The 14,517-nt window shown below is 42.0% G+C and overlaps 1 protein-coding gene and 1 long non-coding RNA gene across 3 annotated transcripts; one reads left to right on the forward strand and one right to left on the reverse strand.

The window, feature by feature from the left end:
• Positions 1-6: 6 nt before the first annotated feature.
• Positions 7-1,644, reverse strand: LOC112260162. Its single transcript, XR_002954992.2, has 3 exons — positions 1,489-1,644; positions 832-976; positions 7-689 (listed from the first exon to the last, which is right to left on the reverse strand). It is a non-coding gene; the product is annotated as an uncharacterized LOC112260162 (long non-coding RNA).
• Positions 1,645-3,014: 1,370 nt separating this feature from the next.
• Positions 3,015-14,517, forward strand: LOC112260160 (ATP-binding cassette sub-family F member 2). 2 transcript variants are annotated; one of them, XM_024435055.2, is made up of 15 exons: positions 3,015-3,126; positions 4,334-4,512; positions 4,727-4,939; positions 5,398-5,580; positions 5,934-6,105; positions 7,016-7,111; positions 8,373-8,475; positions 11,185-11,280; positions 11,465-11,584; positions 12,091-12,180; positions 12,345-12,455; positions 12,705-12,767; positions 13,000-13,128; positions 13,456-13,659; positions 13,983-14,517. In XM_024435055.2, exons 2-15 carry the CDS (start codon positions 4,377-4,379, stop codon positions 14,097-14,099), a joined length of 1,833 nt encoding a protein of 610 aa, XP_024290823.1. In that variant the 5' UTR covers positions 3,015-3,126; positions 4,334-4,376; the 3' UTR covers positions 14,100-14,517. The 2 variants fall into 2 exon arrangements, with proteins under 2 accessions (XP_024290823.1, XP_024290824.1); XM_024435056.2 differs by having other exon boundaries at positions 3,021-3,126; positions 4,349-4,512.

The raw sequence follows: 14,517 nt of genomic DNA on the forward strand, positions 1-14,517 counted from the left end.
CTGGTCCTCTTTTTTCAACTAGGCCTCTTTATTCAAATAGACTGGGGTTAGATTGGAATTTTCCTTTTGGGGACACTGCTTTCAGTTATGGCACATAAGACTACTTTGTTGATACATTAACAAAGCTTATACAAAGGGGTGGGTCCAATACTGGATGCTGATTGGTTAAAACTGCGAATTGGTTTCAAACTTAGCCAATATGGTTTTGGAGTTGTGGCATGGTTTCAATGACTAATTTTTTTAAATACCACTTGTGCCTCAACCAGCCTATGACTCAGCTGGCCTGCTTAAACCACACTGAAACTTGTGCTCAACATGACGTGAAACAATCATTAGCACAGCATTCAGTCTGGTTTAAGCAGGCTGTGACTCAGCATGTGTAAAGCTCTAAATTGAAGTTATTGGTAATGACATGCCTAAATTGTACTTCTTGCCCTTATGAGTCAAAATGAGGATGGGGAAAGGACATTTCAACAGGCGCTCCCACAAGACACAGCCAGCGTTCATCAATACAATGCACGATTCATATGAAAGTGTCATTCATTTGTCTTAGAAAACAGGGGGTGCCAATGATGATATTTACTTTGAGGATAGTTCCTTGGTTTAGTATTTTCTTCTTGCTCTTTGGAGTGGAGTTTCTGGTGATTCCGCATTTGTTGATTTGTCCTCTGGAAAGGTGAAACCAGCTCCTGCAGGGTGAGTCAATGTGGTTGTATATAGTATTAATAAACAGCTCAACTTAAGTTACGTTTCATTACAGTACATGTAGTCCTACTGATCTGAGGGTATTCAGTCACTGAGGACTTTATGGGCTGTGAAATTATGGCTCACCTCACTAGCGGGATGATCATGTCGTAGTGGGGTCTCCTATGACAGAGTAGCAGCCAGAGCAGGACCGTGAGGGTTTCTTGAATGAGTCATCAGTCCCCCTTCTCCTGCGAAACTGGCTCATGCTGACGTGTTGCATTTTCTCAATCTGCGGAGTACAGTGAACCAACACTTACTGTTTACTATATCTATAGGTATAATTCAGAAGTTTACCCAAATCTTCCATTGACATCAATTCATAATTCATGTGAAAGTAAAGACTAACACACAGATCTTAAGTTAAGCTTGGGACTATAGGGAAAATAAGAAAATCAGCCAATTTGATTTTTTTGTATTTTTTTTTCCGTTGGAGGGACATGGATTCAGAGTAACTTTGCACTTTTAACCCTTTGATGATTATGATTAACTGTTAAATAATCTCTATAGCTAGTGCCCCTACATGTCAAACCTCTTACATGTTACCATCCTATTATAAAGCAAACGAAATCAAATGCTGCAATGAATGTCCCACATTTAAAAAAGTTTCCTCTGATCCAAGAGTCAAAGAATCAAAGGATTGCTCACCAATATTAGTCTACTCATCAAAAGCAATCACAAAAAACAATGTTACTCCCCAAAAACTTTTAAGACAGTGAAGAAGAAATTATATAGCAAGCTTACCATTTCACCACTTGTTTCTATGGGCACCGATTGGATTGTAATTATTGCAATGGTGAAAATAACCAATGCCAATGATGCCCGCTGCATTTTGTCTCTTCTGTCAAAGCTTGTGGCGGAGGGAATCTGCTGTGTTCAAGACAACCTTAAATCTAAATAGGCACGTCTGTTACAGCTGGGCGGGGACTGTTCTATGCCATTCCTTTTTGTGACGAAGGAAGAAATATTGTGACGTGGTTGTTTTAAGGTAGAATGCCATGGAAAAGCAGTATGTTGACAAGTGAAAACGTCCTTGAATTTATGTTTAACATATTAACACCAATATTCATCACAAATCAAAACATGCAATGTATGCCTTGGCTTCAGAAAGTGTATATTTGACCTTAAGAACGGAAACTTAAAGGGTCAATCTGCAGTTAAAACAAGCGGTCACTCTCAACCAGCCTGTAACCACTCTCAAATTCATAGACAGAGCTATGGATGCAAGGACGGATCATCTATGAGATCAAAATGATAGTTTTAACCATGTTTTGAGGATATAGCCTACACTGTTTGTTTAATTATATTGTTTACAAACAATGGAGTGAAACAAGCTTATATTTTGGGTTCTGATAATATTACTAAGCCGACTTCAAAACGCAGGTCTCTGTGTGTGGTTATCACAATTTGTTTGCTCGTCACCTAAGGCATATAAAATGGATGCATACTAACCGAAGTCTTGCAGGTGTTAAAATGGTTGAATTCATTTCTGCATGTGCCAGGTGATAGAAATCTCAACTGTAGTACAGGCGCTCCAAAAAGTTGGGTAAATAATACTTTCCTGTTGATATTTTTCAGACAACGAGTACAGTAAGTTCAAATGTAATTTTATTCAGCATTCTTGCTTGTAAGGAAACTATCCACGTTTTTGCAGTGCTTTAATTTAGACTGTGTCCCTAGAAAGCTGGTATTACAGTCTGATTTATTAAGCAAGGGTTAACCCTTGACCGTTAAGCCATATTGCAATTTCTAAATCTAGATAGATGTATTTGGTTACGGATTATATGTTTTTGCTGTTGTTATGAATGAATGTTGTCATCTTGTCATATATATTTTTAAACTGATCCAAACCAATATAGTAACTGAATTAGAGATATTACTCAACATGAAAACAAATGTAATTGTCAGTTTACTTCCTGAATTGACTGAATTTAAATGGAATTGACAGACCCCAACCCTGCTTGCGTCTTTAGATGTGTAAATAAGCTCAATAGTTACAATTATTTATTTTAAGCCTAATGAATAATCATTATTTTTGTTTCACTGGAGTTCTACGTAGCCTAAAACGTGTTCCAGTAAAAAAAAAGGTGACAATTCTGCCAAGCGGTAACCATGAACTGTCTGAAAAATTAGGTCCACTCTATCAATGATGTTGCAATAATGAATCATTTCTGGTCTTTATATAATAACGTTCAGAAGACACCATTTCCCACAACCCTTCTTATTTTACCCGCCCGTTATTAAAATGCGAAAGTTGGTCTTGAAAGACAACTCGGCGTTTCATTGGTTGGTGAGCCGGCATTGGGACACGCGACAACGAGCTCATTCTTTCTTGTGCGTTTCCAACATCGTCGCAGCCGCGGGTGAACAGGAAAAAGACCGGTAAGAAAACGCCAGCAGGATATTAAAACGTATATATCTAACAGAGTCACAAATAGTGTTTAAATCTTTTTGGATTTAGTAAAAATGTATCGGATAAATTGTTGGCAGGATCTGTTGTTAGTTTTGAATTGTTTGAAAACGTTAGCTAGCATACAGGTAACCTAGCTAACGTTAGTTTCTAGTTACTACACAATGCAATGAAAAGATGACCACGAGTTTCTCGGCATTAGCCACCAGCTATCTTACCGGCGTCTGACTCTAAAATCATTTGGGGATTTCTATCCAGTGGGATGATTGGCATCTGACAGATCGAAAGATCTAAAAGCCCACACTGACTTCCTGGATTTGTGATAAAATTGCTTAGCTAAGTTACTAGTTCGAGATTCGGAGGTAATTTGGCTAGCCAGTTTCAGCTAACTGGTAGGGCCTAAATATTTTACTCACTAAAATAGTGGCCCAGGGTGCCAGTTTAACAGCTAGGTAGCTAACGTTAATTTGCAGTTGGCAAACTGATTAAATGTCTATAGCTAGCGAACGTTAGTTACAGTTCTGAGCGAATATAACATAGTCATGTAGCCAGCCATGGTAAATTAAATGGCAGGAAAGGAGGACGATACGTGAGATTAGCCATACTAGGCCACCTGGCTAGCTACCCCAGTTACTCAGTGCTTACTGTGATGCTGGAAGATGACTAACTCAGCTGACCAGGTAAAGGATGCTGGCATTTATAATGCAATGCGCAATATGATTAGCTTCCTAACTAACGCTTGCTAGTTGCGCAATGTGATTAGATAACTGCGCGTAAAATCTATCCTCGGTCTAACCATAGATGGATTAGTAATTTTTTAAATGTTTCGTCTTCGATTGCGATTCATATGAATGACAACGAAGGGAGGACTTGCAAGCAGTTCAACTAAAGCCAGATCAAGCAGTGCTTTAAGATGGTTAGGTATATTTTAATGTGTCATTTGGCTGGTCCGCAACATGCTTCATGAATGAGGATAACAAACGGGCGACCCTTTCCAACCAAATTGATATTACTTCTATTTGTCTTGGTAGTGGTAATGAGATGTATCGAACTAAATGAAATGGCACTGGCATTTTGATTCACTTGATGACTGCTTACCATATTAGCTACTCCTGATAATCCAGATGCAGGCAATACAATGTTACTTACTGAACCAGTTTTCTCTGCTTTGACCCCCAGCTCTCTGTCTTCAAGTTTAATTTAGTTGAGGTCAGCAGCAGCCATGCCTTCAGATCTGGCCAAGAAGAAGGCGCAGAAGAAGAAGGAAGCCGCCAAATCCCGCCAGAAGACAAAAAAAACTGAGGATGGAGAGGGAGAGAAACCAGAGGAAGGCCAGGAGAATGGAGCCATAAGCAACGGTAATGGTTGATAATCATAGAGCAACTAAAGAAGGGCTTAAGTTTAAATCCTCTTCACTGCTAGTTCAGGTTTCAGAAATGTATTTGTATTCCAGGTGGTTGTTCTCATGTTGAATGGATAGGCTGTTTCTTCAGATTAATGTAAGTAGAGATGGGTAACACTTCATTTGGAGAAATGACTTACTAAATGGCCCTCCATGTCACTGAGTTACAGGTGTGGAAAGCCTGACCAAGGAGCTGGATGAGTTTGAGCTGAAGAAGACTGAGGCGCGGGCGGTGACTGGCGTGCTGGCTTCGCACCCCAACAGCACAGATGTGCACGTCACCAGCATGTCGCTCACCTTCCATGGGCAGGAGCTGCTGCAGGACACCAGCTTGGAGCTCAACTCGGGCCGCCGCTATGGCCTCATTGGCCTCAACGGCACTGGTAAGTGGTTACATCACATGGGGTGTGTTCAGTGGGCACAGAGCGAAAGTAAGTGCTTTGAATGTGTTTTGGGTAAGCATTTATCCGTTAAGACTCTTTTCATTGGAAAAAATTTTTTTATGGTGTGCTCTAATGAACAGTGCCTTTGGGACACCTCGTTTGGTCATTTTCGGTGTTAGTCACACCTGTCCACGCGGGACATCTTTCAGCCAACTCAGCCTTTATCTCCTCAGGACATAATATGCCCTAGTTTTCCCAGGAGCAACCTCTATCTGGGGTAGGGTTACTTTTTGTGTATATGTATTGGCCCCTTATGACATTTATAACTGAACAGCAGCCGTAGACCCTTTATCTTCTGTGTAGAAGTTTATTTGAAGTATCCCCACCTTATTTACAAATACACATTTGAGCTCTACGGGACACTTAAAGGACACACTTACAAATCTTTCTCTTTCCAGGTAAATCCATGTTGCTGGCAGCCATTGGCCACCGTGAGGTACCTATCCCAGAGCACATTGACATCTACCACCTGACCCGTGAGATGTCTCCCAGTGAGAAGACTGCCCTGCAGTGTGTCATGGAGGTGGATGCGGAAAGGATCCATCTGGAGAAGGAGGCAGAGCGCCTGGCATCAGAGGACTGTGAGTTGCTTTATAATGGTGGTTTGGTTGTAGTACTGTGAATTACCATGTTACCATGGGAACTGTGCTCACTGTGGCAGCTTCCCTTCCTAGGCGTGGTACACTACCTCCCATGTCCCTAATAGTCCTGCATAATGTGTTCCCTTCATGATGTAGCATCGGGACAAGGGCACAAAGGCTTAATTGGTGGGATAATAGCCGTGATTCCATTTTGCTCCAACCAGTTAAAATAAACACTGTAGAGTAGAAGTTTCTCTCCACCCACCCCGACTGTTATCTTCTCCTGCTCGTCTCCCTATTTTCCATTGTCCTCCACCCAAACGCTCATCTCTCTGTTTCTCTCCCCCCTAAAGCCGAGTGTGAGAAGCTGATGGAGCTTTATGAGCGCCTGGAGGAGCTGGACGCAGATAAGGCTGAGGTGCGGGCCTCCCAGATCCTCCACGGCCTGGGCTTTACTGCCTCCATGCAGCAGAAGAAGCTTAAGGACTTCAGCGGAGGCTGGAGGATGCGCGTTGCTCTGGCCAGGTACAAACCCACCCTTTACAATACAAAGACAAACCTTTACTATTAAAGTGTCTCAGTGCATATTTGGGATCTGGGCCCTTGTTCATAAAGGTTCCAAGTGTAGGCACGCTGATCTAGCATCAGTTAACCTTTGGATCATAATGGACAGGTGGAACCTCATCCTAGATATGCACCACTACTCTGAGAATATGGTCCCAGATCTGCCCCAAGCCCCTGTTCATTCATTATAATGTAAAAAAAAAAGCTAAACTGATCCTAGATCAACACTGCTACTGTGAGACACTATATGAATACAGGCCTTGAGTGCAGTCTTTTTCCTAGACTCCCTCAAGCTTCGCTTCAACTGTCTACACCTGTCCAGAAAACTGTCAATCTACATGAAGAGTGATGGGGACTGTGAGGGTTCTGTTTAGAATTGGCTAAATGACACAAGTGGGCAAATAACATCATACCACAAAAACATTTTTCTTTCCCACTATCTTTGACTGTCCTAACTTGACTGGTCGAATCCTAACAAAATATGGACACCAACTATATTCTAATGATGCACAGGTGTTTGGCTCAGAACTGTTTGGAAGTGATGTAATGACAAGCCGAATGATAACGCCGCCAACAAGCAGTATGTTCTCAGTGCATCGGCGCAGTGAGACAAATTGTCCACCGCGTTTATCTGATCCCTGCTGTTCTGTTCACTCTTGAGTTTCACTTTGCCCAAATGCCTTTAGTCATAACTATTTAAGAGGTTTTAGATTTAAAACATCTAATTCACAACCTCCAATAAGACCTACCTGTAAATTGTTTTTCATTCACAAATGCCCTGTTTTTTTTGGTGAGGGTGTGAATAAGCCTATTTTAGCACTGTTGTTTTGAAGACCTACTAACCTGGTTTTGTGCGTTCCTTGTCTCCAAGGGCCCTGTTCTTGAAGCCGTTCATGTTGCTGCTGGATGAGCCCACCAACCACTTGGACCTGGATGCCTGTGTGTGGCTGGAGGAAGAGCTTAGCCAGTAAGGCCATTTAGACGTGTGAGACGTAGGACACGACTTTTCTAGAAACAATTGTGCCTGTATCATTACTTTTAATGTGAAAAGCCACCTTAGATTGAAGGCTGGGTTCTTCTGACATTTAAGTGGCAACTCCAGAGGTAAACTGGAAAATCATGGAACATTTACATGATCTACTCACTTTAAGCTGCTATTGCATGCTGTTATTGCTGCTGTGACATGATGTAAACAAAAGGCCGAATTATAGTGCCCCTGCCAGGCAGTTTGTTCTCCGTGCGGGGGCGCGTTGACAAAAACTAGACCGAAGCGTTTATCTGATCTAAGCAGCATTCCAAAAAGAGTGTAGAGCTGATGCCACAGGGTTTGTTAGTTCCAAGATAACAGATTTGTTTTAGACATTGCTCATGGAGTTTATAGTTATGTGCTAACTAGCTATATACAGGTAACTGCCGAAATAAAGGAAACAATGACATTGTGTCTTAATAGGGCATTGGGCCACCACAAGCCACAAAGTCTGGAACTCTATTGGATGGATTCTTCTTCCAGAAATTCCATAATTTGGCGTTTTCTTGATGGTGGTGGTGGAAAATGCTATCTTGGGTGCAGTTCCAGAATCTCCCATGGGTGTTTAATTGGCTTGAGCTCTGGTGACTGAGGTGGCATATGGTTTTCATGCTCATCAAACCATTCAGTGACCACTCGTGCCCTGTGGGTGGGGGCATTGTCATCCTATGGGGTCATAGCCTTGCCTGGGGAATCAAACTGAATTCCTCCGCTGCTCTGTATTCACTACATGTTTCAGTCGGAGACTGCCATCGTTAGTCGTTTGTGGTGATGTCAAAAGGAGGGGTGTTGTACAATCAGCGATTGGCTTATCTCTAACCAATCAGTATCACAGCCAATGACACATTTTCTAAATGCAGCTGTACTCAGAATAGTTAAGAATGTGTTTGCGTTCTATCAATCATTGGGGAGGTAATCAAATCCTGACTCATTGCGGAGAAACTCATGTCCGGAGCAAGGCATTTGGGTAGCCAGGCAAGGCATAGCCGTGGTAACCAAAGTAATGGCCTGCCCAGCATTTTAATAGATGACCCTAAGCATGATGGGATGTTAATTGCAAGTGTTTCCATTACTTTGGCAGTTACCTTTTGACTTTGGTCCCTGACATTGTAGGATAATGCCTATTGGTTGTGTAACTCAAGAATTGTCATTGTTGCTATTTAGAAGTGTCTGAAGTTTCAGCCTTACTCCTATTCTACAGATTCAAACGTATTCTGGTCCTGATCTCCCATTCGCAAGATTTCCTCAATGGCGTGTGCACCAACATCATGCACTTGCACGAGCGCAAGCTGAAATACTACACGGTAAGAGCAACTGCACTCTGTCATGGGTCACCATGGACCAACAAGCTGTTTGTCTGGTTTACAATAATTCTCCAGGTCTGAGCAGTTGCTTTTCCTGTCCTCAGTTGATAAATAAACACTAGTTCACTAAACTTACTTACCCAAATGGACCCAGTTAAAGCTCAGACTTCCACCATTTACAGGGTTTGTCCGGTGGTGAAAATACTGGAAAAGTCATAATTTTAAAATGTTTTCCAGGCCTTGGTAAGTTTTGGAAAATGATCAAATCTGAGAATTTTGAAAAGTCATGAACATTAATTTCTGTTGGTGTAATTTATTCAGGCAGTTAATATTATATCAATAAGATTTAAAGCAACGTCTGCCAGGATCGGAATGACACGTTTGTGTGCATCACCTACATGTGTGCGAGACAAGTGGGCCGTTGCTCAAGGAGAGAAACAGTCGGACATTGCAGCATCAGGTAGGCCTAGCCTATGAAATATGATATAAGACTAACTAGGTTGGCAATTCAAAACATATCTTGTACCCTATAGGTAACTGTTTAGCTATTGGGGAGTGAATGTTATTTACAGTGCATTCGGAGAGTATTCAGCCCCCTTGACATTTTCCACATTTTGTTACGTTAGACTTATTCTGAAATTGAATAAATATTTTCCCCTTATCAAACTACACACAGCAGCCCATAAAGACAAAGCAAATCAGGTTTTTAGACATTTTTGCAAGAGGAAAAAAAATGTATTTACATTTGTATTCAAACCCTTTGCTGTGAGACTCGAAATTGAGCTCAGGTGCGTCCTGTTTCCATTGATCATCCTTGAGATGGTTCTACAACTTGATTGGAGTCCACCTGTGGTAAATTCAATTGATTGGACATGGTTTGGGTCCAGGCACATACCTGTCTATATAAGGTCCCACAGTTGACCGTGCATGTCAGCGCAAAAACCAAGCCATGGGGTCGAAGAAATAGTCAGTAGAGCTCCAAGACAGGATTGTGCCGAGGCACAGATCTGGGGAAGGCTACCAAAAAATGTCTGCAGTTGGGGGAGAAGGGTCTTGGTTGGGAGGTGACCAAGAACCCGATGGTCACTGACAGAGCTCGAAGGTTCACCCATCTCTGCAGCACTCCTCCGATCAGGCCTTTATGGTAAAGTGGCACATGACAGGCTGCTTGGAGTTCGCCAAAAGGCACCTAAAGGACTCGGACCATGAGAAACAATATTCTCTGATCTGATGAAACAAAGATTGAACTCTTTGGCCTGAATGCCAATGGTCACGTCTGGAGGAAACCTGGCACCATCCCTATGGTGACGCATGGTGGCAGCAGCATCATGCTGTGGGGATGTTTTTCATCGGTGGGCACTGGGAGACGAGTCAGGATCGAGGGGAAAGATGAACGGAGCGAAGTACAGAGACCCTTGATGAAAAATAGAAATGAGAACGGTCTTGGTAGATGGTGTGGTCTACAGCTTATGAGGTCCTCTACCTCAGACAAGCAAATACTAATAAATTACACCCTAAATAAAAATGTAGAGATTATATCTCTTTTTTTGTTGAGCCCTTATTACAGTAAATACTAAAGTCGCATTAATTCGTGAATTCAATTTCCAAAATGAAACGGTTTACGCCTATTTTTTACGCTAATTATTCAGTGGTTGCTTTATTTTTTAAATTAAATGCTTGATTGCATTTCAAATCAAGAATGACTCGTTTATGCTGTGTGACATGAACAAATAAATAATTTATTGATACAGTAGCCTATATAAGTTTTGAAATATAGGCCTAAGTAAGTTATGGTGTTTTAAACTAAACAGGATGCGCTCTTTGGCCTACAGCTCGGTGGTGGTTATACAAGGCTGCAATACTAAGCCTACTAATGATAATGACATTACTTATTATCATGATAATGAGATCAAGGAAAAACTGGATTAATATTATATAATTTTCCAGACAATTTGGGACAGTGTAAACAACACTAAATAAATAATACCTGAGAGGCTGGTCTAACAAAATGTACAGCCTCTTAAGGCGTGGCAAAGATTAAAAACAGACAGATTTGTGACAAACCAATATGGTGGTTACCTTTGCTATTACGCACATGGTAACATGGTCTAGGGAAAGGTGCCAATTCAACAGCACACTGATGCGTTTCAGGACCGCGCCCAATATCTAACGCGGGAGAAAGCGCCTTTTTGTTCTAAATTATTTTCTATTTGTTGCACCATATACAATTCTTCAATAGCACAGGTCTTGGACTGATGGGCTGTGCCATCTCCACATTCTCCACAATCGATCAGTCCACTCACAGGCGCAAGTCAGACAGGTCTTGTACACTTATTTTTATGAGCTGCTGCGCCACCTTACAGAATGACAAGAGGTGGTACATGGCATCAGAGCAGCCTACCAGCGACGATACCACATTACGCTTACTTTTTTTATACGTGCATAGACACCACCAATTGGTGGTCATGGAAATTTGGCTAGATGTCATGACATTCCATCTGTCAGAATGTGTGTTGAACTCTGCATTTACACGTTATAGTGTATTTTGCCTTGGTGAGTTACTATGATTTAAAAACGTACTATATTCAAGTCATAAAAACAAAGTAAATGAAAGATGTGGGGGTACATCCCTTTTTTTTTCTTTTTTTTTTTAAATTGTTAAATGGTACACAATCCTCTATAAACAAGTGTTTGTTTACTTCCTCAAAGGGCAACTACGACCAGTACATTAAGACCAGGGAGGAGTTGGAAGAGAACCAGATGAAGCGGTTCAATTGGGAGCAGGACCAGATCAAACACATGAAGGTAAACTCCCCTTTCTCTTGGGACACTTTCACGTACACAAGTAGTATGTGAAATTTGGGCTGGTGCCGGTAATGTGGGTGATGGGTTATTTTGGAACCACCAAGCTTGTGGCCGATGGGAGTGAACTGCTTCACCAAACATTAGTAGCTTTGTAAACCCTTCTCTCTCCTTACTACCCCACCAGAACTACATAGCCCGGTTTGGGCACGGCTCAGCCAAGCTGGCTCGCCAAGCCCAGAGTAAAGAGAAGACTCTGCAGAAGATGGTGGCCTCGGGCCTGACTGAGAGTGTTAAGAATGACCAAGTAAGTCTGTTTAGTGACTTTGACAGGGCTGATGGTGCTTCCCGTATAGGGTAGGAACAGGTGCTCTTTTTGGAATAACAAGTTTGTTGTTTTGGCTACAGCCCAGAGTTTTTCCTGGACAGGCAAGTCACATGATCAGGAAAATCTATGGACCTTCGTTATAGTGGGTATTAATGCAGGCAGCTGACCAGAGTTTGCATGTACTCTTATTATTGCTACTGTGGTATGATGTAAACAAAACGCCAAATTATAGTGCCCCTGCCAGGCAGTGTTCACCGTGAAGGCGCACGGTGACACACAATTGTCCGACAAGTTTTTCTGATCTAAGCAGCATGCCAAGGAGTGTAGAGCAGACGCAACAGGTTTTGTTAGTTCCGGGATAATAGTAAATTGCAAAAGAGAATCCATAATTTCATAGCTTCCTTCAGGGTGTCAAGGCAGGAATCAAAGAATAACACATGCAAACCATCCTAAACTCTTAACTCATTCTTCTTTTCCTTTTTTAGACCCTGTCATTTTGTTTTCCTCCCTGTGGGAAGATTCCCCCTCCTGTCATCATGGTCCAAAATGTCAGCTTCAAGTACTCTGATGACCAGGTACGTGTTTGTCCAACCTCACTTCTGCCTAACGAATGTTTTGCTCAACTTGTTTTTTGTAACTGTTCCTAAAACGAAAGACCTAAAGAGATTCCAGCTCCAAACTATACTGTATCATGTTTTTCTCAATATTGTTGTCTTGTGTTTTCCCTTGTTTGATTCAGCCCCATATATACAAGAACCTTGAGTTCGGTATCGACCTCGACACCCGAGTGGCCCTTGTGGGGCCCAACGGGGCCGGGAAGTCCACCCTGCTTAAACTCCTCATGGGAGAGGTTAGTCTTGACATTGTTACGGCCATTTAGCAGACTTGAATTGTTCTCCTGTTATTCAGCCATACCATGACACGTTACCATAAATAGTTTAATTTTCACTGATATGTGAGAATGGTCAAAAAGTAGAAACAAAATGTAACCGGTTGTTTTTATTTCCTGTTCAGTTGCCTGTGCATTTCTTTGAACAGATATCCCACAACTGCCATCTCTCCATTCCTACCAATGTCTCCTCATTGTCTTTGTCCTCAGCTCCTCCCCACTGATGGTATGATCCGCAAGAACTCCCACGTCAAGATTGGCAGATATCACCAGGTACCATACCATTAAAGCACACTGGTATACTAAACTGTCTTAGATCATTTAAGTGCGTATGCTCCTACAATTCCAAAATTGGAGTAGTCTGTGAATCTGTGGTTCCATCAACTGATTGTGCGTGGTTGTGAAGTGGATTACTTTTTTATTTGACTTGATTGGAGTTAAGTTTGTTAGACATTTTTACAAATCTCCATGATTCACATAGCTGAACCTACTCTATTTTCTCCAGCATCTAACAGAGCAGCTGGAACTTGACCTCTCCCCCCTGGATTACATGATGAAGTGTTACCCAGAGATCAAGGAGAGGGAGGAGATGAGGAAGATCATTGGCCGCTATGGGCTGACAGGCAAACAGCAGGTCAGTTTGATCATTAGTGACCAATTGTGTTCCTCAAATATTGTTCTCCCAATTGCAGACCTGCCTTCAGATAACATTTTGTTTTGCTTTCAAGTCATTTTAATGTTTGAGCCTGTGTTGTGCCAGGGGAGTGGGGTTTGTACTTTTGGGACTGTTCCATTTGTATCGTGAAAGCTCAGAGGACAGGAAAATAACTATTTGAACCCAGGCCGGGTTGTAGTCAATTGTAATTCAACCCAAGTCGGTAATTGAATTAAACCCCTATATATGAATTGGGGGAACGGTCTTCTGACATTGGTGACTTTTTTTTTCTTCTTTTTTTTTCAGGTGAACCCCATTAGAAACTTGTCCGACGGGCAGAAGTGCCGGGTGTGCTTTGCCTGGCTGGCCGGGCAGAACGCCCACATGCTCTTCTTGGACGAGCCCACCAATCACTTAGATATCGAGACCATCGATGCCCTTGCTGACGCCATCAATGAGTACGAGGGCGGCATGATGCTGGTTAGCCATGACTTCCGGCTCATCCAACAGGTGAGGATCGAACAATTGGAAACAGATTGGATTGAAACGGTTGCTTTAAAATGAACAAATGTACTCCAACCCTAATGAGGGCAATGTATTTGTGGGCCACAGTGTCTGAACATACTCGACCATGCCAATAGCACACCAGTGCTGAGCCGTTAAACTCCACTGGTATACAGCAGCGGAGTCAACATTTTGAATGAGCTTATCAGAAATGGCTCTAGTTTACTTATTGGAATTATTTGTTGGAAGAACTGGGATTAATGCACTTGTATGTGCTTGTCCTGTTTTTGTGTCCCTATTTAACCCCCTTTCTCCTTTGTTTTCCATAGGTGGCCCAGGAGATCTGGGTGTGTGAAAAGCAAACCATCACCAAATGGAACCGGGACATCTTGGCTTACAAAGACCATTTGAAAAAGAAGATCGACAAAAATTCTCATGGTGTATAGAAAATTGAAATACCTCCCCAGATTCAAGACTGCACTGTCCCAAGACTGTGGACTCCCATTTTTCCCATTCCCTCTTCACGTGGCTATATAACTCGACGCATGTTACTCCATTTCAAGATGCCCAATTCCTCCTGCTTTTAATGCCTCTTTATAGGCTGCTGGAAGGTTGTGGTGCGACCTAGTTGCCTTCCATTGCTACCCCCTTCACAGGCATACTTATGGTATCTTGATTTCTCAATTAAAATAAATAATTTATCCATCAATGTGGTAGAGAACGCGTGCATTTTTCCACAGTTCAGATATAGTAGGATGTTAGCCGCCTGTACCAATTTATTTCCTTTTACTCTAAAATAGCTTTTTATTATTTAACTGTACCTGCAATAATGGGATTGTATGAATAAAGGAGCAAAATAACTGA

The sequence above is a fragment of the Oncorhynchus tshawytscha genome, linkage group LG10 (genome assembly GCF_018296145.1).
Source record: "Oncorhynchus tshawytscha isolate Ot180627B linkage group LG10, Otsh_v2.0, whole genome shotgun sequence".
NCBI classification, from domain to species: domain Eukaryota; kingdom Metazoa; phylum Chordata; class Actinopteri; order Salmoniformes; family Salmonidae; genus Oncorhynchus; species Oncorhynchus tshawytscha.

Bases quoted from the DNA above. Each gene is read 5' to 3' on its own strand.
- LOC112260160 (XM_024435055.2), top strand. From the start codon at position 4,377: ATGCCTTCAGATCTGGCCAAGAAGAAGGCGCAGAAGAAGAAGGAAGCC. The intron at 4,513-4,726 runs GTAATGGTTGAT...ACTGAGTTACAG, and splicing joins GAATGGAGCCATAAGCAACG to GTGTGGAAAGCCTGACCAAG. The intron at 5,581-5,933 runs GTGAGTTGCTTT...TCCCCCCTAAAG, and splicing joins GCGCCTGGCATCAGAGGACT to CCGAGTGTGAGAAGCTGATG.